The sequence below is a fragment of the Eumetopias jubatus genome, unplaced genomic scaffold, assembly GCF_037043125.1.
Source record: "Eumetopias jubatus isolate StellerSeaLion01/CBP00866 unplaced genomic scaffold, mEumJub1_p1.0 scaffold_5, whole genome shotgun sequence".
Taxonomy (NCBI): domain Eukaryota; kingdom Metazoa; phylum Chordata; class Mammalia; order Carnivora; family Otariidae; genus Eumetopias; species Eumetopias jubatus.
This window is the reverse complement of record NW_028274811.1, coordinates 108,304,456-108,329,838: the sequence shown is the minus strand read 5'-3', so window position 1 is coordinate 108,329,838 and position 25,383 is coordinate 108,304,456. Positions and strand designations below refer to the sequence as shown.

General features: G+C 46.3%; 1 protein-coding gene and 1 long non-coding RNA gene across 2 annotated transcripts; one reads left to right on the top strand and one right to left on the bottom strand.

Moving 5' to 3' along the window:
- Positions 1-1,750: 1,750 nt before the first annotated feature.
- Positions 1,751-22,261, bottom strand: FAXDC2 (fatty acid hydroxylase domain containing 2). Its single transcript, XM_088023488.1, has 9 exons — positions 22,139-22,261; positions 16,466-16,528; positions 11,779-11,870; positions 11,544-11,647; positions 8,230-8,351; positions 3,980-4,185; positions 3,376-3,481; positions 2,858-3,024; positions 1,751-2,076 (listed from the first exon to the last, which is right to left on the bottom strand). Exons 2-9 carry the CDS (start codon positions 16,496-16,498, stop codon positions 1,920-1,922), a joined length of 987 nt encoding a protein of 328 aa, XP_087879614.1. The 5' UTR covers positions 16,499-16,528; positions 22,139-22,261; the 3' UTR covers positions 1,751-1,919.
- LOC148164395 (uncharacterized) lies at positions 11,844-22,360 on the top strand. Its single transcript, XR_015768208.1, has 3 exons — positions 11,844-12,579; positions 13,198-13,245; positions 21,875-22,360. It is a non-coding gene; the product is annotated as an uncharacterized LOC148164395 (long non-coding RNA).
- Positions 22,361-25,383: the final 3,023 nt, after the last annotated feature.

Genomic DNA, 25,383 nt, shown 5'->3' with positions numbered 1-25,383 from the left:
GCCTGGCACTTGAGCATCCCATCAGAAACATTTTCCCAAAGAATTCCACCATTCTTCATGTGGGCAGGTGCTTTAGGACCACCAATGGCCTCCATAGGCTGAAGGAGAGTTTAGGAGATGGTTACCAGGGCTTCTGCAGAGGGATTTGAGGACAGGAAGACAGACCCTACTTCCACAACCTGGTAGGGATGCTCATGAGAGCGGCCACTAATGATTAATTGCATTGCCGTGGCTCCCAGAGATGCCACGTGATCGAGAGCAACGGAACTAGTCACCGTCATGGAGAGAAAACACAGAAGCACCTACCAGAATTAAAGAGAGACCAGTTTATTTTCCCTTTCACCTTCCCCTTTCACCTTCTTGAGGTCTGTCGGGAATTTGGGGACCTCAGCCTTTTCTTAAGCCTCATTTGTTCACTGGCCCCTCTGTCAGAGCCCAGCCACGTGGCTGCCAAAAGGGATGAGAGACTGACAGCCTCTTGACCCTCTGCAGTACCTCAAAGTCTAAGACATGGGAAAAAAAGGCATCCGTTCTTCCTCTTTCTCCACACTCCTCATTCCCTACCCTTTTTAAGTATACTGAAGATGGGCTATTTCCCAAGTGTTGACTTGTAAGAACAGGTTGTGGGTGCAGGCTGGCAGCTGTGACACTTTAGACCGCTGGTGCCCCAGAAGCTGTACTTTAAGCTCAGGGCATGGGTGTCCTGGGGACAGGGCCAGGCCCACCCAGGCCAGAGTGGGGCGGGTGGGGTTTGGGAAGCCAAGGAAGATACTTTCTGGTAAGCACCTGGTCGGTGTACTGGGCAGGTCCGGAGTTGTAGGGCTGATATGACGGAAGGAGTCTTAGATCTGCTTGGAGACTTGGCCCTACCTGATATTAAGGTATTTTATAAAACAATGGATGGTTTTCTTGACAGAGCTGAACGTTCAGGAATAGACCCAAATATATAACAAGGATTTAGTAACTGATAATGGTGGTCTTGAAACTGTCCTTGGGAGCTGCAGGGTTCCTGACAATGGCTGGCTGCTGAGGGAAGGCCAGGCTGGGGACTGTTGAAACCCAAGCAGCTCTTTGGTTTTGTTTTAGATAATAAGGTTCCTGACAAAGTTTCATTTGAAATAAATGGTGTTGAGAAAGCTGGTTAATCATTTGGGGGAAAATGAGGGTTTTGCCCTTTGGTCAGTCATGTTTTTCTTGCCTTCTCACTGGAGGAAGAGGGTTCTAGCCTCCTCAGTTGGGTGTCCCCAAAGGTCAGGAACTCTGACCCTTCCCTCTGTGGATAAAAGGGCCTCCAGCTTAGCAGGTTAACCCGGTTTGGCCTTTGGTTTCCATGTTTCCATGTATGGCTGAAGGTAGGTGTTGGGGTTTGGTGTGCACCTCTTTGATATCTCAGTTTTAATCCAGGGAGGAGCTTTCTGTGATTGACATTTTTCTTTTCATAGAGGGATGATGTTTGTTTGCAGTGGGGCAGAGTTGAAATGGGGCCTTTGTTAGCTGACCTGTTTTGGCAGTGAGGGTGTCCTAAGCCCTCGCCAGAGTAGGGTATGCAAAAAGCTTTTGAGGACAGGAAAGGGCAAAGCAATACCTTCTGTTTTCCTCACCCCCTGGCACCCGGAGCTCTCCCTGGAGTTGGCAGTAGCTTCCTATCTCGCTGCCACCTTTGCATTCTCTGTCTTGTCTAGGCCAGAAAAAGGTTGCCTGGGGTCATTTCTCCCCTTCCACAGCAAAGGACAGGACCACTATTTTTTTTTTTTAAAGATTTTATTTATTTGAGAGAGAGCATGAGCGGGGGAGGGTCAGAGGGAGAAGCAGATTCCCCGCTGAGCAGCAAGCTGGATGCAGGGCTCGATCCCAGGACCCTGGGATCATGACCTGAGCCGAAGGCAGACGCTTAACGACTGAGCCACCCAGGCGCCCCCTCACTCCATCTTCTTCGGGGCATCCGGGATGCTCTCAGACAGTGGGGTGAAGCCCAGCAGGAGGATGTCTCTCTCATAGGCCTTGGTCTGCTTAAACATTGTGTTGGTCCCATGGAGGTGGTCCAGCACTCCCAGCACCCCATAGCACTGGCTAAACCTAGAGGAGAGAGGAAGGTGCGGGAGGCTGGTGTGCTGTTCTTTTCATTCGTGCCAGCCTCACATTTCTAAGCCTTCTTACCCCAAACCCATCCTCAACCACGCTGACCACCCCCATCAGAATATCCCCGGGAATTGTACACATTCCTGGGGACACTCCAGACTGAAAACCTACAGATCATAGGTTTGAAAAACTATGTGAGTCCGATGCACACAAGTCAGAACGTGTGGCAGAGCTTGCCTTGTTCAGGTAGGTTCAGGGGCCACCTCCATCAGAATCCCCTAGAACACTTAACTAAAATGCAGTTTTTCAAGTCCTGCTGCCCCCTGCACTTTGATTCCGCACATCTGGAGTGGAACCCAAGAACCTGCATTTCATCAAGGTGTCTCAGGTGATTATGGTGCTGGAGGTTTGTAGACCACACTTGCAAAAGCCTGGAGGCTTTCAGAGAGGACAACCCCTTGAATTGTGTGCAGTATTTTTATGTGTATATGCATTGTTCTGACAGTGCCCATAGCTTACATTAGATACTCAAAGGGCCCAGGACCTGAGTAAAGGTTAAAAACCCACAGCTGCAGGAAGACCCAGTGTCAGGAAGAAGGAAAAGAGCAAGGTGATCTGGGTCCAGCCTGTTCATTATTCTCCCAACTTCCAGACCTCTCCCTCCCATAGCACCAGCACATTGAAACTGAAACACCGGGGTCATGTCTGCTCCTGGAAGCTCCAGGAGGGAAGGTGAAGGCTATTGCCCAGGGACCCATAGTGGGGAAGGAGGTCTTACTCGAGGTGGTGGTAGTCATGGAATTCAGGTGAAGGCAGGAAAGGTAGGTGGTAGCCACAGTGGGAAATGGTGGTGATGATGAGGGCCAAGGAGAACCACATGGTGATGGAGGCCAAGTGGGAGCCCATTACTATGGGACCCACCATCACCGGCAGCATGTTGGAGGTCTGCAAAGGGAGGGCTGTTTGAGGGTGGGCCCTCGAGAGATGGAGGGGACCCAGTGGGTGTCCACTTTGCCCCAGGGTGGTACCAGGAAGACTTTCTTGACTCAGATCTGGAGAAACTGAGAGTTGCAGGACCTTGATTCGCTGGAATCATTCAACTTTATAACTTTGGGACAAGTTACTGTTTGAGATAACTTAAACATTGGGCATCTCGCATAGACTAGGTCAACAAAAAATGGTAGCTGCTGAATGGGAAGAAGGGAGAGGGGGCACTGTGGTCTAATTCTCTGCGGGAGGCCTCAGGGAAGGTGGTTGGGGCCCTCTGCCCTTTGCCTGGAGGAGAGCTTTACTGACCACATGATCAATAGGGTGGCTGTATAAAGAGATCACGCCAATGGGAGCTGTCCACTCATGGTGTTTCTTGTGGATTTTCTTGTAGAATGTTGGGTGGTGAAGGAGCCTGGGAAAATAGTAGTTAATAATCTGCCAATCTCCTTTCTCCCTTTCCCACCAGGCCATGAGAAACCAAAGGTAGGACTATGGAGCAAAGTTTCAAACGCATTGGATTGGCACTTGGACAGACCTGCCTTCGAGTTCTAACCCCACCTCTTACGCTGCATAATTCGGGGGTGGGTTACTTTGCGCCTCTCTACCTCAGTTGTACTAGCTGTGGGGCTGGTGGGGATGGTGCCCACAAAGGATTCAATAAGGAAACGAATGGGAAACTGCCCCACTGCACACATGAATGCGGAAGGCTCTTTTTTTCCTAGACATTTCTCAGTTGCCTCAAGTTGTCAGTCGTAGAACAAACAGTTGTGTCCATGTTAACTAAGAAGAGGCTTTTGAGGCCAGGTGGTGTTGGTCTTACACCTACAATTCTGAGACCTCAGTTTCCTCCCTTAAAAGTGAGCCCTAGGAGAGTGAGGAACCAGCTGTGCTTGGGCCAGGACCCGCTCACCGGTGCGAGTAGTAGAACAGGACTTCCTCAATCAGAGTGAAGATAGCCAGCTCCAGGAGGAACCAGTGGAAGGTGGGTAGCTCTCGGTGGCAGGGGTCTCCCCGCAACTTGAGGATGGGATAGAGGAAGACCAGCATGGGCAAAGAGATCACGACCTGGTTGAAGAGAACTGTGTGGATACACTGCCGTAGTTTCTTGGTGTCCACCTGCCCGAGGTAAGGAAGGAGGAAGATGGACAGGAGTGTGAGAACTAGGTCTTTCTAGAAACGGCTTCATGGTGACCTGCTCACAGGAAGCCCTCACTCTGGGGTGGATGCTAGGTGTGACGTTTGGCCATAGCCAGCAGCCCCTCACTGCTGCCCAAGCCCTGGGGTGGAACCATCTGGCGATACCCCTGCTTTTGGAAACTCCCTTCTCAGTAGCCTTCAGTCAGCCTGAATCTGCCTTCTCCTTCCTGCACCTGTCACCACTGTTCTCCCCATTTCTCTGGCCAGGCCCAGACGTACTTCCTGACAGGCACCGTAGGGTGCCTCCAGGGTGCTTAATGAAGGCTGTCAACTCTCAGGTTGATATCCTTATTCAGCCTTTGAGCCCTTCCTCATCCACAGAGGCTTGACCATGATCAGGTGCAGAGCAAGGTCACCTGCCTCCTCATGTGGCCCAGCCTCCCTGGACTAGGCCCAGAGTGATGAGAAGGTGAGCCAGAGAACTGCCTATCCAGGTCTTGACTGAACTTCCTGTGACTTGGTCTTCCTGGTTTTCATGGTGGGGCTGTCCGGATGGGGACCTGCCTGAGCATTCTGTCCAGGTTTTCTTTGGAGAGCTGGCCCCAAATCTCCTACCCCGCTGAGCCTCAATACTATAGCCAGCATTTGCCCAAGAATTAGTACATGATCCTTCCCTTCCTCAGAGCACTAGGGCTCCCTGGAATAGCCCCATGACCACAGGTCACTTCCTGGGTCCCGATGAACTGGTTTGGGACTGGTCAGAAGGAATTCTCCCTGAGTGGCCTCCGTGAGCTGGAGGGGTTCTGGCTGCAAGGTAAGGCTGAGTTCTAAGAGGCCCTCAGGCTTCAGGCCTTGCTCTTCCTCTAGCTTTTTCAAGTACTGCATGCACTAACTGACTCGAATCCACTCTCTAAGCTTTCAGTTCCATCCCACGGTGAAGCCAGGTCTGGCTAGCCTGGTTTGAGAGCACCTGTAGATAAAGCCATCCATCTCTTCTGGAAATCTTTACCAAGAGGAGGGCATCACATGTTTACTCGTTCATTTATTCGGCTGATATTTCTTGAGCACCCTCTACATTGCAGGCAGTGTCCCGTATGCTGGGAAGCAAGCAATGAGCAAAACAAAGATTCCTTCCCTCATTGAGTTTCTATTCCTGGCACCAATAATCTTAAATAGAATGGTCAGGGTGAGCTTTGTTGAACAAAGAGATGAGGATGATGAGGGAAAAGATACCTGGGGGGAGAGAGTCTTCAGGCGAAGGGCGCAGCTGGTGAAAAAGTTCTTGGCACATTGCAGGCATCCTTGACTGGCGAGGAGGCCGAGAAGTAGGAGGTGATGTCAAAATGGTGGGGAGGAGCGAGCACATAGACGGCCTTGTAGGTCATTGGGAAGACTGGCTTTTACTCCAAGGGAAATGGGGGGTCATGGTGAGCAGAGAAGTGACAAACTCTTACAGGATTACTCTGGCCACTGTGTTGACCACAGACTGTGGAGGAGGCAAGAATAAACACAGAATTGCCGTCCTATAGACAGAAGAGAATGACAGCTCAGAGCAGTGGAGGTAGTGAAGGGCAGCCCTGCCATGAACTCAGACTGGGGAGGTTGTGGGTGGCAGTCTTTGAGGGGATGAACAGAAAGTCTCTTGGGGACATGTTGGATGGGAGTCGTCAAAGAGGGCTTTGGCAATCTGAGCCTGGAATTCAGAAGAGAGTTCTGGGCTAGAGATAGGAATTTGTGAGCTGTCGGCATAGAGATTGTATTGCAAGTCACGACCCTGGAAGAGAGACATGCGGGAGTGAAGACAGAGGTGGGCAGAAAGGCCTGAACCCTGGGAAGCTTAGCATTAAGAGGCGGGAGAGAAGATAGACCAGAAGGAAGACCATGAAGGAGCGGCCACTGAGATGGGGGGAGAAGTGGAGAAGCCAGGTAGGAGAATATATAGCAAGAATGCAGAGACACGCAGCTGTGAAGACATGCCTGCCAGGGCGAACGCGAGGAGGCTTCGAGAGCAATGGGGGTGGAGCAGTTGGGGTGAAGGCCTGACCAGAGGAGGTTCACAGAAGAGGTGAGATGATGGGTTTGTGGTTATTGGGGAAATACCAGCTGAGGGATTGAGGGTGAGGTTTGTAATGTTTGGAACTTACTTTCAAATGGTTAAGCTAAAAATTATAGATGCATACGTATTTGTATTTTTACATCTAGATAATGCAAATACTGTAAAATGTTTAAAAGCGAATCTAAGCAGTGCACGAATGAGTGATCATTATACTCCTTTTTTTCAACTTCTGTATCTATGTTTACAATTTTTCATAATTACAAAATGTTGGGAGAAAAGTGTGGACAGAGAGGAGCTGGAAACTGGACAGACAACTCTTTCCAAGAGGCTGGTTGCAGGTATTGCTCGCAGGCTGGTGTGGAGAGAGTCTGTGGGATCTCTCTTCTGCTTGCCTATTTCCTTAGTGAAGGAGGAAGCAAGGCTGTCCTCCTGCAGGTCAGGGAAGGAGATGTTGGGGATGTGAGGAGGGAGGAGAAGGTGCAAACTGGCTATCCAGGGGAGCAGGAGAGCAAACAGGGCAGGGGGCTGGGGGCCTGCGGGGGCCCACGCTGTAGGAGCACTGGACCCGGAGTCCGACGACAGGAGCCCTGGCTCTGCCTCCTAGTGACACTCTGACCCTGAGCTAGTCACTGCTTCTTTCAGAACCTCAGCTTCTACAACATGCAACCAGACCTTCCCTGTGTGGCTTTCCAACCACTGTAGGCTGTCACAATGAGTGTTGTCATGGTAGGTGATACTCTTGATAGCTGATGTGGCCTGCTGGTGAGAGCATGAGCCCCGGGGTCAGAGAGCTGGAGCATGAATCATCTACCCATGTCACATCTCAGAGCCTGTTTCCTCATCTGAACCATGAAGGTTGTGACAGTACCTGGCCTTGAGCATTTACTCCACGGGGTCTGATAAGGACACCGCCATGGTCTGAAAGATGAAGGGCTCTCAACAGCCAAGTGTTGGCTTTGACACGTCAGCCCCAGTCCATGCCTGCCAAACTGGACCTGGAGGAAGCCCCCCTGGCTGGCTGGCCGTTACCATCTCAGGTGAGCGGGGCTGTGAGCCTGGCCAGCAGCCCTGGTTCAAGAAGGGGCTACTCTGAAAGCCTGGGTCAAGGGCATTATTTTTCACCCATTCTGCTTTCTGCAGTGCTGGGCTGGGGCAGAATGCCCTGATGCTGAGATGGGCCACCTAGGCACCTGGGCCGATAATTAAAAGATGATTGTCTTCTCTGGGAAAGAAGCCAGAATGTGGTTTGGGTGGAGCTGGGGAAAGAATCTGGGGTAAAGAATGAACTTCTTGCGTAAGAAAAGGCTCCTGGATGTTGTCAGAACACCAAGCAGGTGACTGGGCTCAGGGCACAGTGGGGCTCCCTTCCAGCGCTGTGTAAGTCGAAGACGTGTGTACTGGTGTTCTCTCTCCTACTGGGCTAGGAGTTCCTTGTAAGCAGGGTGCAGGCCTTGTTCCGTGGGGCTAAACTACGCACTGGCAGTTGAAGTGAATGACTGGGAAGGAGGACCTGCTTAAAAAGCAGCCACCGCCCACACATTCAGACCCCTGTATCCACAGTGGGCCAGCCACCGTGTCATCCGTGCTTTTGGCATCCAGCCACTGCTGTCCCTACCCCGGCTGCTGAGCAGGGAGCTGCCGGACATCTCTGCACTCACCCCAGTACCAGGCTTAGCCCATCATTTCCATTCCCCAAATGCTGACCACAGTGCTGTGGGGGTGGCACAGGCAGGCACAGGGCCAGGGCTGGGAATCAGAAGACCAGAACATTTTGTCCTGCCTGGCTGGCTCTGAGATCTGGGGCAGATTATTTCCTCTCTCCAACCTTCTCAACCAGGGGAACCTTGTACCCAGTTACTTGGCTCCCAGTGGCCATGCTCTCTCCTGGGCCTGTGGTGAGCATTGTGAGTATGGCTTCCGCTCTTGCCTTCTGTGCTTTGCCCAGGAGAAGCCACCGCAACACTTACTGGTTCATTCTTGCCAACCTGAATTCGGTAGCGGGAGATGAAGTTAGGTTTTCCCGTTGTGTCAACCACTAGGAGAAGCCCACTGAAGCTCCAGAAGACTAGACTGGGTACTTCGATGACACCTGAGGTTGGGGAGCAGAAGGAAACAATCAGGGGACTCGAGGTTCTTGCAGCACATGTATTAACTTAACACAGCTTGACGGTGACTAAGGCTGCGTGGTAGACAGTCCCTTGCCAGGGAGGTCTTGGGGCTCCAGGCCAGAGGGCCTTAGTTGTAAAATGGAGACCGCGGGAGCCTGGGTGGCTCAGTTGGTTAAGCGACTGCCTTCGACTCAGGTCATGATCCTGGAGTCCCGGGATCGAGTCCCACATCGGGCTCCCTGCTCAGCGGGGAGTCTGCTTCTCCTTCTGACCCTCTTCCCTCTCATGCTCTCTCTCTCAAATAAATAAATAAATAATCTTAAAAAAAAATGGAGACCGCAACCTTCTAGGTGGTTGAAGACAAAAAAATTTGAAAAAATTTAAAATTGTTAAATAGAAATAAAATTTATAATAAATATATAATCCATAAATACAATAACGAATAAACAAACTACAAATAAATTTAGGTTGACATCTGGGAGTCAGTGCCTATTGAACACTATGAATTCCCAAGGAAGATAGAAGCAGAGTAAGTGCTTGGTAGGATAGGGTTCCCAATGAGCACTGGACTAGGAGTCAGTCAGGAATCTAATCCCTATGACCCTATTAACTGAGCAGTGGGACTTCAGGCATCTAGCCAGCCGTTCCCAAAGTGGAAAACTCCTCTCTCAAGGCGCTCCTTGGTTAAACAGTGTTCATACCCCGCTTTCTTGGAGGGCCATGGTCCAGACTAGCCTGCTAATGGCTCTAAGAATTCCTGCAGCAGAGAAACACATTTGACTTTGTTAAGCCCAGCCTTTCCCAGTCTTTTTTTTTACCGAGGAACTCTATTTTGTCAGAACACCTAATAGGATGGCTGTGCCCGGGACAGTTGCAATTTACATCAGGCTGTCTAGCCTAATTATTAACTAACACCTCATTTATTCTCACAAATGTCCCACTTTGGATGATAAATTGTACGGCCACCCCACCCATTCACAACCCATAACACTGATGTTCTGCAGGATACTTTAGAAACTGCTGATCCACAGTTAAAAAATTGAGATATGGCTTTTTTTTCTCTGCATCCCACCTTCCTGTAAAGTCATTCCGAGAATCTCTGATCTCTGTGAACAAACAAGCACTTTGTTCACGCTTATTGGCAGTTATTCAAATGACAATACAATGTTACCTAACTCTTCCACTATTAACTTTGTCCATGTCTTGCCTCCTCCTAAATATCCCAAGGGGCAAGGGCATTTTACTTTGTGTCTCTGTACTGTTCCTCCCATACCCTTCTTGCCCCTACCAGAAACCCCAGGGCCTGTGGCATTTGGGGCCCGAAAAATACTTGGCCAGCACTGTGGAGAAATATGATTAACACAATATCTTAGGGAGCAATTTGGCAGTATCCAAAGAAGAAAAAGAGAGTGACAGAAACAGGGGGGAAAAAAGAAAGAAAAGAAAAGAAAAGAAAAGAAAAAGAAAGAAAGAAAGAAAGAAAGAAAGAAAGAAAGAAAGAAAGAGAAAGAAAGAAAGAGAAAGAAAGAAAGAAAGAAAAAGAAAAGAAGGAAAGAAGGAAAGAAATAAAACATATACATCCATTAGTGCATTAAAAAAATCACAATAGAACACTTAAGGAGACTGAAAAAAATAGTTGGTACCTTGTAAGTTCACCCATATATCCAATATAGATTCTTCTATATTTATACTAATTTATATACTATTTATACAATTTATACTAATATATTAACTGTGGTTATTTCTTGGATATGAGAGTAGGTGATTTTCACTTTCTTTAGGCTTATTTGAATCGTCTGATGTTTATTTTTAACAATGAACATGTATTTACTTTTATTCTCAGAAATCTCATGCTTTCTTATTTTGGAAAAAAAAAGAAAATGTTAGGTTGGTGATTGCTAGTGGGCCATCCATCAAGGTAGCGCCTCCTTATAGATCCAAAGGCTCCTTGAGGAATACAGAATAAAAGCCCCAGCAAGATGTTGCACTTTTTTCCAGCTGTAACACTTAAAATCGCAAACATTTATCTCCTTTGTATTTGCTTTTCATTGGGCTGAAAGGCAGCTTTCCCATCATTGTAACAGGAATACATCAAATGTTTTCCCACCACTTTCCCCATATGTTTGTAATCTGCATTGTTCTTTTCAGTGACTCTTCAATGACAGCTTGCATTGAACCTGTCCTATCTAATGTTTAGCCTGTTTTCAGAGTTCTTCCAGCTGAAAACAATTGTCAGTGACATTTTATTTGTACTTTTGCTCTGTGACAGCAGGCATTTTTTTTTTAAATCTCCCCTTCTAGACTGTGACATAGTTTTTTTAGTATTATTTCTTAAAAGATTTATTTATTTATTTTGAGAGAGTGTGTACACGTGGGAGGCAGGGGAAGGGGGGAGAGGAGCAGAGGGAGGGGAGGCAGAGAATCCCAAGCGGACTCCCCACTGAGCGCCGAGCCTGCTTTTGGGCTCCATCCCAGGACCCTGCGAACATGACCTGAGCTGAAATCAAGAACTGGGCGCTTAACGGACTGAGCCGCCCAGGTGCCCCTGTGACATAGTTTTTTAAATGAGGTAAACACTTTATCTTAAATATCTACATCCTCTGTAAAAATTTGGCACAGAGTAAATTAATAAATATTCTTTGAGTGAGTGAACCTGTGATTGAGGACATTCATCATTGTAGGTAACGCTGTTATAAATATCTATGCCTTTTTTCTTCCCCCACATTTTCTTTGGCTTGTTGTGAGTCATCCACAATGTCAGTAAATATTTATTAAGTGACCACTTGCTGTCAAGCCCCAAGAGCTAGATTATACCAGGGGTGAGGACACAGTCTCATGGGAGATAGAGCAGCTCTGTGTGCTTGTGGACCTGATATCCAGATGCAGGATTATTACTCTAAACATGCATTCATTTTCACAAACACGTGTTTTTTTTAATTTTTCTATTTTTGGGGGGAGGGGAGTCTCAGGTTCTTTTCTTAGATATCCTTAGGCATCCATTTCAGATTGCCTCTGATTAGCTCTCTTTGCGATTACCACTGTCTTAAACTTTTCAGTCTTCATTCCTTGGAATAAGGAGCTGAGAAATCAAAGTAGAGAAGAAAACCACAGACAAAGAATTAAGCTATGATCATGTACCCAAACCCCAAGCACTCATGGTCTGGGAACCTCACCTATAATGTAGAGGGTCCACTCCTTCCCTTCAAATCTCGACAGCAGCCTCTCCCACTGGGCTTGCCAAAAATAGCCAGAAGTGCCCCAAAATCTCTGAAGATGCCTTGGAAGAAAAACCATTTGGGTTTCTGGGTGAAGACTGGTGGGTGGATAGCTGCTTACCCCGTGCTCCTCCTCCGGACCCCCAGCACACTGCCCGCAGGTCCTGAATGCAAGCTGGCTGCACAGACTTACCATGTGACTGTGTTCCAGAAGGCCACAAGCAAGAGAAGGCCAGAGCCCAGGATGAAAGCTGTCTTTCTCATGGAGGCCCAGATGTGTCCCTCCTAGAGAACAAGGAAGTGTCAGGCCCCAGCAAGCCTCCTGCCATCACAGGCAGCTCACACTGAGTCCTGGCACGGAAGATGTGGGATCGGGATCTCAACCACGTCAGAGTTGCACATCTGCTGGCCTTTTCCCAGCCTCTGTGGGAGGCTCTTCCTTATCAAGAGCTCGTGAGCTGTATATGGGTATGCCAAGAAGAAAGGATGGGAGTTGAGACTGGGTGAGAAGACATTTGGCAGAGCCAGCCTGAGCCCCATACACCTCAGGTGATGGCCATTCCCTTTACCAGCCCACAGCCCATAGCTTACCTAGCCGGGGTTGACAGTGAAGTCCCCAGAACCACGTCAGGAACAAGTCTAAACTGCAGTTTCCTAGGCTCTACCCTAAGAGACTCTGATTTTGAGCGTAGCCTGGAAATCTGGGTTTCAGCCAACCCCCGGGGTGACTCTGATGTAGGGGTTCCCAAGATACATCTGGGCAAACACTGGCCCAATGAACCAGAGCCTCTGCTTGATCCATCTACTCAACGTACATGTGCTACGCACCTCCTATGCGAAGGCCCAAGGAAAGACACACCAGAGAGCCCGTCCTCATGGCCCTTACAGCCTCCCAGCAGAGATCACGCAAGTGGGGGACCCTGTTGTTATTCTCATTTTACAGCGAAGGAAACCGAGGCTCAGAGAGGACATTTTGACCGAGGTCATAAAACCAGTAAGTGATAGACACAATTATGATAGAACCTTGAGGAAAGGTGTCAGATTTCCAGACTCACTGTCATAATGATTCCTGCATATAAATACACCCAGCATATGAATCCTGTTGAACAGTTTACAAAATGCTTCTATTTCAGTTAGCATTGCAAATACAGCCTCTGTGTGCGGTAACCTGAGTTCACAGAGCTTACACAAGCTGTCCACGCAAATCAGGGGCCAGGCCCTGGCTTCAGTCCTGCTGTCTTGGGGCTATAGGCCATCAGTAGTTAGGGCACAGTGGAGATGCAGAGGAAAGACTGCCTCTGAATGAGACAGGGCTGTGCTGAGGCAGGGAGTGAAGCTATTCCAAAGAAGGATTTGTCATAGCTCATCTCGTAGAGAGCCATTTCCATGCAGATGGAGTCCCCCATTGCCACCCATTGCCAACTCTCTGATTCCAGTTACCAATTTCCAGAGGTGGAGCCTGGACAGAGGTTCTGTAACCCCCCAGATGATTTTAATGAGTAGCCAGCATTAAAAACCACAGCAATCCATTCACCTTGACTTTCTTCGGTCTCTACTTCCTTGGTTGCCTCTGAACATGACATCATGACTCACTGGTGCTTTCTTATTCCAGATGAAGGAAGAAGCAAGAAGAATGCAACAGAGTGAGAAGCCAAAGCAGGTAAATACCAACACCATGCTAGTGAGAAGGCAGCCACTGACTTCTTCCATAGCGGCACGTGCTGCATATCTGAGGTCTCCCCCAAGGTTTAGGGGTAGCTGACACATTGGTGGTGTGCTCATTTCAGTAGCTAAGCAAAGACTACTGGACTCCCAGCTGCCGTGTAACTCAAGCCCCTTTGCCCGCATGAAGGAGCATGATTGGGGAGGGAGTAGCTGAAAAGCCTGATAGCTGTCCTCCATTGTCTCTTGGCCCCTAAGAATGTCCCATCCCTCAGGCCTTTGAAACCACCCCTTTCTATAACTGCTCCGGAGATGGGAGAAGCTCACTAGGGGCTGGGGAACCAGCTCTTTCTTTTTTTAAAGATTGTATTTATTTATTTCACAGAGAGACACAGTGAGAGAGGGAACACAAGCAGGGGGAGTGGGAGAGGGAGAAGCAGGCCTCCTGTTGAGCAGGGAGCCCGATGCAGAGCTCGATCCCAGGACTCTGGGATCATGACCTGAGCCGAAGGCAGACGCCCAACGACTGAGCCACTGAGGCGCCCCTGGGGAACCAGCTCTTGACCCCAGCTGACTTCTGCCCTGTGCTCTTGTACTGCACAAAGACCTTTGGCCTGTTTATAGTCCTTTCACTTGGGCTGCCAGAGAGAGAAAACACAATCCCTGAAAAAAAAATTAGCTAATCTTATATGCGAAATTGAGGTTTTTAATTTGATTTAACTTGATCTGATTGCAGTCAAATGAAAAATTCCTAGCAAGTCTGGAAAAATTCATGAAAAGGATCCTCTGAACACTAAAAAAGGAATAATTGCAAAGCCCAAGTTAAATGTCTGGCAAGCTTGAGGGTGACCTTTCAGTGGCCTGCTTAAAAGAACAAGTTCCTCTGATTGGTCCTACCCATCCAGCCCTCAAGGAGAGAGGGAAAAGTTCATTTCCAGAACTCAGGACCCTGAGGAGCACTAGCGCTTCAAAAACTTTTCGCTGGCCACGGAAAACAATTTCGTTCTCTTGGGTCTTTCAATCAGAAGTGGGCGGGGGTAAGCTGAAAATAAACAATCCAGGGCAGACTCAGGGTGCTCTGAATGGGTCAGTCCAAACAGCGTGCTCCTTCAGAGCTCCGAAGTCTGGATTAAAATGTAGCATCCTATTAGAGCAGCTTCTCTTCCCCCAACATCCCCCTGAGCCCGTGCCCACGGTCTGATTCACTACCTGCTGAGGAACTTCAGGCATACACCTAGAGGGACCACCACATCCAGTTCTCTCCCAGGAAAGGATATACGCAGACTCCATCTGGGCTTAGAAATAGCAGAGGGAAGGGACGTTTGTAATTTCTGCCCACGGTACAATGGAAGTTGGTGGCATAGCTGGTAGCATTTTCCTTCTCCAAATCTGGCACCTCGTTTGACCATCGAGCTTGCAATGATCTCTACTTCAGACTCTTGGAGGAGACTAGGTCAGGGACCTCCCTGTCATTGCCAGGTGTTTTTATTTCTCCTGGATATGTGCCTAGGGGCAGAAGTGCTGGGTCCTACAGTCACGACATTGAGCCTTTTTGGGAATGTAAAGTGGTTGCACCATTTTACATTTCCAACAGCAGTGTATGAGGGTTCTAATCTTAGATCCTCACCAACACTATTTATTGTCCCTATGGAAGAGTGTCATAAGCTGGCTGAAGAGGAGCATTACAGATCATGTGGTCCTGCCCTGTGATGAGGATGAAGGAACCTAGATAAAGGAGGGCAGGCAACCTCCCAGAGTTTGTAGATGGCACAGCCAGGATCAGAGGCTAGCTTTCAGTATTTCTAAGGATATTTTATTCTTTTGTGTTTGATTGTTCTCGGTTGTATGATTCTAGGTGCATGTTTACCAGCTATGCCCTTCAGAAATACCGCTTCTCCTTGACCCACATTTCTTGTAGATTACTTCGGCTGGAGAAAGACAACAGTGACCTATGAAGTGTCTTCCAGAGTTTGAGAGTGAGGACAGCAGGAAGGGGTGATATGCAAGCTGCTCACCATCTCCACTGGGATGACATTATGCAGGAGGAATGCGGTCAGCTCAGAGGAAAAGCTGTCAGGGAGGAATACGGGGACATTTTATACCCAGTCAGGGACACAGCACCTGATTTTAGGAGAAGTACCAGAGGGCTTAGTGTGCTGTCAGCCCAATCCCCACTTGGAGGCAGGAGAAAGAATTTCAGCCACTCTTTGGCCCCCACCCCACCTCCCCACTTGAGGCCAGCTTCCTTGTCACCCCTGCTTCTTCTTCCAGCTCCCTCTGTTGCAGATGAACCTGTTAGCAGGCCTGTAAGTGTGGAGTTCTGCCTCACTGTGAGTTCTCATGAAAAGCAAAGAGAAACAATGGATTGGAGCAAAGCCACCAGCATTCACTCTTGTCTGACCCGGGATGGCAGCCAGAAGTTCTTTGCTTGCTTGGGTGCTAGTGAGTGCTCCGTAGTCAGATTCCTTACCACCCGAGGCTTCCAGAATGATAGCTGAGCAGGCACTGCAGGACGGCAAGTTTCAGCCCCAACCTGCGGCGAACACCCTTGCACCCCATCTCGGACGGCACATGTTACTTAATAATCTGGGTTTAAAAGGATTTCCAAAAACTCTCCCTTAAATAACAATTTTCTCCATCTGCACTGTCTTGAGCCATTCCTGTTGGCCCCATTCCAAGTTTGCTCCACATCCTCCATGTGGATGGGGCCCGTCCCGAGAAGTCACCCTTTACACAGCGATAGGATTCTTGGACAAGCCAAAGTAGTTTTCAATCTGGCAGTTTGCCGCCTGGAGTTCTGAAAAGCACAGAGCTTTCAGCATGAGGAAGGTAATGGTGCTAGTACCTTTGCGGCTAAGCCTGTCAAGTGTCTTAATGATAAGGAACCAAGTGTCAAAGGAAGCACCGTAAGCTGAGAAAGACTTGGGGATCTCAATGTCTGCCAATCATTTGCACACAGGTAGAACTTTTCTATCACCTTGCATTTCCCTCCTCAGTTCCTGCTGGGAAGTGGGAAAGACTCTGTTGACCCTGTTGAGATCACCATCTCTTCTGGGGAAGGAAAGAGAAGGATTGGGGGTTTATTTGTTAAGCTTCCAGGACTGCTCTACTGTGGGAACTTCACTTATAAGCCAGACTCTCATCCTAGCTTTTTCCCCATTAGCATCACCATTATCTTTGCCAAGAGCTTGTGAAGCTAATGCGACATGGTTTCTTACCTTTGGAAGCTCATCCATTCCTTCCAGGAACATTTACAAAGAACTTACTTTGTGGAAGGAACCCTGGAGATGCAAGGATAAATGAGAAACTATCAGTTTAGATACATGAACCCATCATTCCAAAATCTGTATGGAAAGTACTTGGCTAGAGGTCCAGGCCAGAGCTAAGAAAATACTGAGTAGGGCAGGAGATCCAGCATACCCAAGAAATCTTTAGAGGAGGACAATGCCCAGGTTTTCTCTGCACTCTTAGACAACACGATCTCCACCTCAAAACTTAACCTTTTCCTCCCGGATTTCATCTTAGCTTATCTAAGGAATGTTGTGTTTTAGTTAGATTATACTTTTTAAATCTTTTTTTTAAAAAGATTTTATTTATTTGAGAGAGAGCACAAGCCAGGGGGGAGAGGCAGAGGAAGAGGGAGAAGCAGACTCCCCACTGAGCAGGGAGCTCAATGCAGGGCTCAATCCCAGGACCCCGGGATCATGATCTGAGCCGAAGGCAGATGCTCAGCTGACTGAGCCACCCAGGAGCCCCTACATCATACTTAAAAAAAAAAGGGGGCAAGATAGATGTCACAAAAACAGACACACAGATCAATGGAACAAAACAGAAAACCCAGAAATGAACCCACAATTATATGGTCAATTAATCTTCAACAAAGCAAAAAAGAATATCCAATGGGAGAAAGACTGTCTCGTCAACAGTGTTGGGAAAACTGGACAGCGACATGCAAAAGAATGAAACTGGATCACTCTCTTACACCATACACAAAAATAAACTCAAAATGGATTACAGACCTAAGTTTGAGACATGAAACCATAAAAGCCCTTGAGGAAAGCATAAGCAGTAATTTCTCAGACATCGGCTGTACAACTTTTTTCTAGATAGGTCTCCCGAGGCCAGGGAAACAAAAGCAAAAATAAACTACTGGGGCTACATCAAAATAAAAAGGTTCTGCCACAGCCAAGGAAACAATCAACAAAACTAAAAGGCAACCTATGGAATGGGAGAAGATATATGCAAATGACATATCTGATAAAGGGTTAGTATCCAAAATATATAAAGAAATTATCAAACTCAATGCCCCCAAAATGAATAATCCAATTAAAAATGGGCAGAAGAGCACTGGGTGTTATACGCAAACAATGAATCATAAAACACTACATCAAAAACTAATGATGTAATGTATGGTGATTAACATAACATAATAATAAAAAATAAATAAATTAATTAATTTTAAAAAATGGGCAGAAGACACGAATAGACACTTCTCCAAAGAAGACATCCAGATGGCCAACAGACACATGAAAAGATGTTCAACATCACTGATCATCAGGGAAATGCAAATCAAAACTACAATGAGAGATCACCTCACACCTGTCAGCATGGCTAAAATCAACAACACAAGAGAACAACAGGTGTTGGCAGGGATGTGGAGAAGAGGGAACCCTTTTGCACTATTGGTGGGAATGCAAACTGGTGCAGCCACTCTGGAAAACAGTATGGACGTTCCTCAAAAAGTTAAAAATAGGGGCACCTGGGTGGTTCAGTTAAGTGTCTGCCTTCGGCTCAGGTCATGATCTCAGGGTCCTGGGATCGAGTCCCACATTGGGTTCCTTGCTCAGCAGGGCGTCTGCTTCTCCTTCTCCCTCCCCTTGCTCATGCTCTCTCTCGCTCACTCTCTCTTTCAAATAAATAAAATCTTAAAAAAAAAAACTTAAAAAAATCAAAATAGATGTATGAATCTACCACATGAATATCAAAACTGCCATTGAAGATATTCCCTACTCCATTTTATCTTATTCTCCAAAAGAAGCAATGTACTTTGTATGAAGATATGGATGCTAAATTCTATAAAGAAATTAGTGTACAGTTTTCCTCTTTGGAAGAAGTGGTATGCTTTTTTGTAAAATGCAAAATTTTGAATCAATCCATTTTGGTCCCTCCACCTCTACCTTTTTGCTTTGGCTGCCAGTAAGCTCAGAGTTAAGTTTAATGCTCAATTACACATTGGGGAATTTTTTTTTCTATTATACAGTCCTATATAAAAAATGATGTATATATAAAGATGTTCAATGTGACAGTTTTTAATGGCTAAAGATTAGAAACAAGTTAAATATCCATCAATAGCAATTGGTTAAATAAATTATAGTACATCCAGTGGTGAACATTTTTCAGCCAGTAAAGGAATAAGGCAACTTTGTGTGTACTCTCCAAGTATTAAGTGGGGGGAAAAAATGGGTGGAACATGTGTGTGTGTGTGTGTGTGTGTGTGTGTGTGTGTGTGTGTGTGTGTCCTGTTTATGTATGCATAGGATAATACATAGAATATTTGACTATAGCTGGAAGAATATCTAAGAAACTGTTTACAACGGTGGCTTCTGGTGAGGTGAACTAATCCACTCGGGGACAGGGTAGAAGGAAGTCTATCTTTTTACTGCATGCCGTTTCCTGCCTTTTGATTTTTGTACCATGAGTATATTTTACCTATCCAGAAAATTACAGAACTGTTAAAAATTTATTTTTTTTATTTTTAAGATTATTTATGTATTTATTTGACAGAGAGAGACACAGTGAGAAGGGAACACAAGCAGGGGGAATGGGAGAGGGAGAAGCAGGCTTCCTGCTGAGCAGGGAGCCCAATACGGGGCTCGATCCCAGGACCCTGGGACCATGACCCGAGCCATAGGCAGACGCTGAACAACCGAGCCACCCAGGCGCCCCAGAACGGCTAAAAATTTTTTAAATAAATCCAATGCCCATTCATAGGAAACATTTTATTGAAGATTTGTAGAGTAATTAGCTCTCTCTTTAATTAGCTTTCCATTTCTCTAAATCAGATTAATTTCAATTCCTTTGAGAAGTCTTTGTTTCCCCTGAAATTGTAGGTCATTTTTTTCCATGTTCATTTTTCAGGATAGAAAGGTCCATAGCTTTCATTAGATTATTAAAGGTAACTCTGATTGAGTCAAGCAGAGAAAGACAATTATCATATGATTTCACTTACATGTGAAACATATGGAATAGCAGCATGGAAGACATTAGGAGAAGGAAGGGAAAAATGAAAGGGGGGAAATCGGAGGGAGAGACAAACCAGGAGAGACTATGGACTCTGAGAAACAAACTGAGGGTTTCAGAGGGGAGGGGGTTGGGGGGATGGGTTAGCCTGGTGATGGGTATTAAGGAGAGCACGTACTGCATGGAGCACTGGGTGTTATACGCAAACAATGAATCATGGAACACTACATCAAAAACTAATGAAGAACTGTATGGTGACTAACATAACATAAAAAACAAAACAAAACAGTGCCTTGTTTCTTCTTTTTTTGCGGGGAAGAGGGTGGGGGGGGAGGGAGGTTAAAAACTTTACATGGTCCTGAAGAAGAGCAATGGCAGTAAAGCATATGGTTCTTCTCTCTATAGATCACAATTCAAAACAGTATGAAAGGTATTTATTGAGTGTCGGATGGTTTCTGATCAGTTTTTACCTATTTGCAGCTGTTCTATTGTATATATCCTTTACTGGAAGCTATTTCAAACTCTTTGGAGATGGAGACTGGGTATAAAGTATAAATAAACAGAACCAGATATTAAAATTAAAAACAAGAACTAAGAGAGAGTAGGTTGACTATCTGTACCATGAGACATTGACCCTGGAAGGAGGCAGCTCTGCTTGATTCCAAAGGCAGAGATTCCAAATGCTTCAGAGATGAAGCATTTCCTAACATTTGTCCTTTGGCTAAGCTAATACGTCCACATACTATCTCCCAAGATACTTACCTAGGTGTTTGACTCCTCTAAGCTACACAACCCTCTATTCTGCTGAATATTTTATGCCAAAGCAGCTTGTTTTCTGTGCCTCTCTACCTGCTGGCAGACATGTTTTCAGTTTTAAGTGGACAGAATCTGTCAGAAAGGTTCTAGGAAAGTCCCCAAACATGGTAGGCTTTTGTGTCTTCAACCCCAGAAGTTCTTAACATCGATTGCCAACAGGAGTGCTCAAGTTAGAAGTTTTGGCAAACAAAATCAACAGCAATTATTAATATTTAATATGTTAAGGTGCTATAATCATTACATTTTTATTGTGCTTTCCCTCTCTGACCTTTTCCTTTACCTTTTAAAGTCTCCTATCTAACAACTAGATGTGATCTCAGAGCCCTTCAATTCTGATGCTACCGTTTCCCATCGGAAGACATGGGGGCATAGAAAGGTTCAGTGCTCAGCTTCAAATTACGCAGCCATTTAGTGGCAGAACTTGATTTCAGTGCTTATTATACCAACTGAGTCCGCAAAAAGTGTAGAATGTGCTGATGTTGATGCATGCAGGGTAGGCATCAGGATTGTGAAGGAACACAAAGGAATGAGATCAGCCTCTATTAGCCATGAATAATGGATTAGATACTGTGTGTGTGTGTGCGTGCGCGTGCAAGTGTTTTAATACCAGAGGGAAAACAACATGTTTTCTCTAAAATATTAGTCATTTTTTCAAGAAACATTTACTGTATGCAAGATACAATGGTAGCCATAGGGGATACAAAGATAGGACATGCTTCTTGCCCTACTTAATAAAGTAATACTATATAGCTTTGATTTTTCAAGTGAGAAAGTATGTAGGAGGAGAATATGAAATTGCATTTACGATGGGAATGCATTTAGGGAAGAGAAAGAAAGAAAGGCACTAAAGGTAAATATTCTAATACTCTGTAACAATGAATTGATCCCCCTTTAAAGGGAATTTGATATATATTGTGAGATTATCCAAATTAGATACTTTTTAAGTATGGTTCTTTTGAAAGCAGATGATTCTGACTATGCAAGCTTTTTATTGCAGAATCCCCAGTCTAAGAAAATGATACGGTGAGGCTACAGATGATGTTCATGACCTCGAGAATCTGAATACAGAACAGAGGAATGGGGTGAGGGTGGGAGGAGTAGAGACTGTTTAAGTTTTGTCTGCAGCCTGAGACTTTCAGATTTTCTTTTTTTTTTTAAAGATTTTATTTACTTATTTGTCAGAGAGAGCGAGTGCACACACAAGCAGGGGGAGTGGCAGGCAGAAGGAGAAGCAGGCTCCCCACTGAGCAGGGAGCCCAAAGTGAGACTCCATCCCAGGACCCTGGGATCATGACCTGAGCCAAAGGCAGACACTTAACGGACGAAGCCACCCAGGTGTCCCTCTTTCAGATTTTCTTTCAGATTCTAGGTCCCTGAATATTCTGCATGGTTGATGAGTGTTCCCATTTTATAGGTATAAGATATATCATCTTTATATGACTGTGTACTGTTTCTTTGTAAACATCTTGTGAAATTATTAGAATTATTTACTTTCAGAGGAGGAAAAAAAAGACAAAGCAAGACATATAAGACCTCATCGATTATCTAATCTACCCCTTCTGTTTTATAAGCAAAGAAGATTGGCCTCAATTAGCAGAACTGACTTATTCCGAACTCCACACAATTTCTGGGAAAATGCAGGCTTCCTGAGACTTCACTGGGCGCTGCCTGTGTGTTTGGAGGAGCACAAATTCTCTTTCATAAGTGGGAAATGACATCGGGCGAGGGCTACCAGCAGGAAGACAAGAACTCCCATTACTTCAGCCTCTGCTCTCAGGCTGTTCATAGTCTTGGAAAAAGCTGAGCAGGCCATCTCCAGGGCTGAGGACACTGACCTGATGAAACGTAGTTGCATACTTAAAGCCTCTGGTGAGGAAGATTCTGAGGAGCTGCTGTGACCAAGGTCTGCGCACAAGCGAGACTTTTATAGGTGACAAGATTCTCATTCAAGAAGATGAAATGCCTGAAAAAAGGTGAAACTCTGAGCCAAAAGACTCAGGATTGTTCTACCAATGTTCCCTTCCCTGCCTTTGCTGCAGGTCTGTGTACCCTTTAAGAACTGCCTGTCCCCGGGCGCCTGGGTGCCTCAGTTGTTAAGCATCTGCCTTCGGCTCAGGTCATGATCCCAGGGTCCTCGGATCGAGCCCCAGATCGGGCTCGCTGCTCAGCGGGGAGCCTGCTTCTCCCTCTCCCACTCCCCCTGCTTGTGTTCCCTCTCTCGGTGTCCCTCTCTGTCCAATAAATAAATAAAATTAAAAGAAAAAAGAACTGCTTGTCCCTCCTGTTGGCTTGCTGTTGGCTTGCCTGTGAAAATGAGCCTGCCCGTCCCAGCTGTTGACTTTCTGTTGGCTTGCCTGTGAAGAGGAGCCTGCCTGTTTACAGCACCAAAAAGAACCCCCTGTCCCGCCTGTTGGCATGCTGTTGGCTTGCTAGTGAAGATGAGCCTGCCTGTTTACTGGGAGAGCCACAGCACCAGACACACGCCTGCCATGGAGCAGATACTCAGGAAGTATCTGTTGAATAAATAAAAGAAGGGGGACTGAATAAAAAGCATTGTTTTTTGCCCTCAGACGGTGTCCAACATTTGCTTTGAATATATCAGCACCTTTCCCTGGTACTAAGGCCTTTCCTTTCTAAGGCCAGAGGCTGATGCTCAGAGCATTTCTGTTTTATCAAATTGAATTCAGAATCGTGATATCTCAACCCGAGAAATATAGTTGGAATTGCACATGAAACGGAAGCAAGCCACAGTCTGTATCCTGTCTTGCTTGCCTGAAGCCCCAAAGGGCCTGGGGGAGCCCCTGAAAACTACCACCCTTAACGTTCATCCCCATCGATGCTCATTCATCCCCATCGCTCGCTGACTACATCCTCTCACCCAGTAAGCTTTGTGGGAATCCTTCCTGGGAACCACCAAGCTTCTAGTAATTCTAAAACCATTGCTAAATCTTACTATGTTGCAACAAGACAGCCTTCACACAGTTCTCCATTTCTAGCTCACACCTTGATCTTGTTTTAAGACAGTTAAAATTGGCTACCTGCCTTCAGGTGATCCTGGCAGGTCAGAGAAGAAATTTGTTGCTTGCAGTTGGGATTTTCCTCTTTCGATTCTGACTTGAGAGTTTCTCCTTTATTCATGGGGTTATGAAGCCAAACCCTGTCCGTCCGACACGACTGTCAGTTGCTGGCAGAACAAGGCTATGGAGGATGGCACAAAGGCAGGGTCTGCAGACATCAGCGAGGGCCATGAAGGGGACTCTGGGCAGCGAGAAGACGTCCCAGGACATTGTTCCTAGGCAAATCTCACCTGTTCTGTCCGTGGGGGAGGGCAGCGAGGGGGCAGAGGGTAGAAGAACGGACTCTGCCTTTCTTGAAGGGAACTCGGAAGCGCCCAGACGGCGGCGAACAGCTCCCTCCCCCGCAGCTCCCCGCTCACCTCTGCGGTGGCCCATGTCCCAGCTCCTCCGAGGTCCCGGCCACAGCCCAGGCTGCACTCCACTTCTCCCTCGGCCCCTACTTAGGCGGCTGCTGTCACTGCATCGCTGTCCGACCGCGCGGCTCCCCAGTGGCTTGAGGAGGCCGGTCATGGTGATCGAGTTACCCTGCAGCCCACTGGCTAGGGCCAGGCACGTGACCAGAGAAAAAGTTTGGGTCTGCATGGACTGGAGACAAAAAACGCCCTTCTTGCCAACGGACGTCTCCTTAAAGCCAAGAGCAAATGCGCACTTCAAGTAGGACCTTGAAAGAGCGCATCTGGCCAAACTCGGGGCTTTTTTCCCCTTCTTTTAAAAAACTTCATTCATCTTCCTCAGCTTAGGATGTTGCTGTCCCAAGGAGGCAGGTGCATTAAAAGATGTGGTTATCAAAAATAAATAAGTAAATAAATTAAAAAATGGAGCACCTGGCTGGCTCAGTGGATGGAGCCTGCAACTCTTGATCTCTGGGTCCTGAGTTCAAATCCCACCTTGGGCAAAGAGATTAATTTAAAATAAAGGAACAAGCAAGAAAGAGGCAAAAAGATTAATTTAAAATAAATAAATAAATAAATAAATAAATAAATAAATAAATAAAAGATGTGGGTATCAGATACTGTGGTGGGCAGACCAAGTGGATAAAAAGGTTACATGGACCAGAGGATCTCATTTGCTCATTTTTTATTACTTCTGTTGCTGCTGAGTGCAAGCAAGGGAGGAAAGATGCATCAACTATTACTAGTGAGTCTAGGTGCAGGAAGGGTACACCTGTGGAAGTTAAGCGTACTTGTTGACTGAAACAGGTAACATGAGGATATAGGATCCATAACATGAAATGGTGAGCACCTTTGAAAAAGAACGGAGTTTTGTTTGGAAATTTCTAAAAATTATTTTTGGAGAGGCAATATGTGCAACTGATATAAGATACAAAAATATTGAAGAGTGTATAGTAAAATGCCTTTTTATACTCTTCCTCAGTCCCCTAATTCTCTGAAGGGATACCCCTGTGACCACTGTTTGTATACCCATCCAGAGCTTGTCTGTGTAAATACAAACATGCATGCCTCCCCCTCTTCCTTGGAAACAGCACACTATATATGCTTCTTCTGCTCCTTGCTATTTTCACTCAGCACGCAAACATGGAAATTGTTCCATATAGTTCCTTTAAGAGTTACCACATTCTTTTTAATGGCTCATGCTGGCCCATTACCTACATGTGTCATTATTTGGCCAAAAAAAAAAAAAAAGGACCAAGGGTCATGTGTTAGTTAACTTTCCTTGCCTAAGTCCTGACACAATGCAAGGGCTCAGGAAACATGGAATGCTTGCTTGCTCACAAATTAATTACATTTTGTACAACTTGCTCATGTTTTCCCTCCTCTCTCCTTTTGGAGGTAACAATATTCTTTTCATTATTCCAGATATTTATATAATGTATATATTCCCCCACAACCAAGTCTGTCTCATGCACTGTTCGACCTCGCTAACTGATCCAATGCCCATCGTAATCTAGCTCCTCTCATATAACATTATTCCCCACTACTTCCTATTTTCTAATGCTCTGAGTACCACTGTCATGTGTAAACGTTTATCGATCACTTACTATG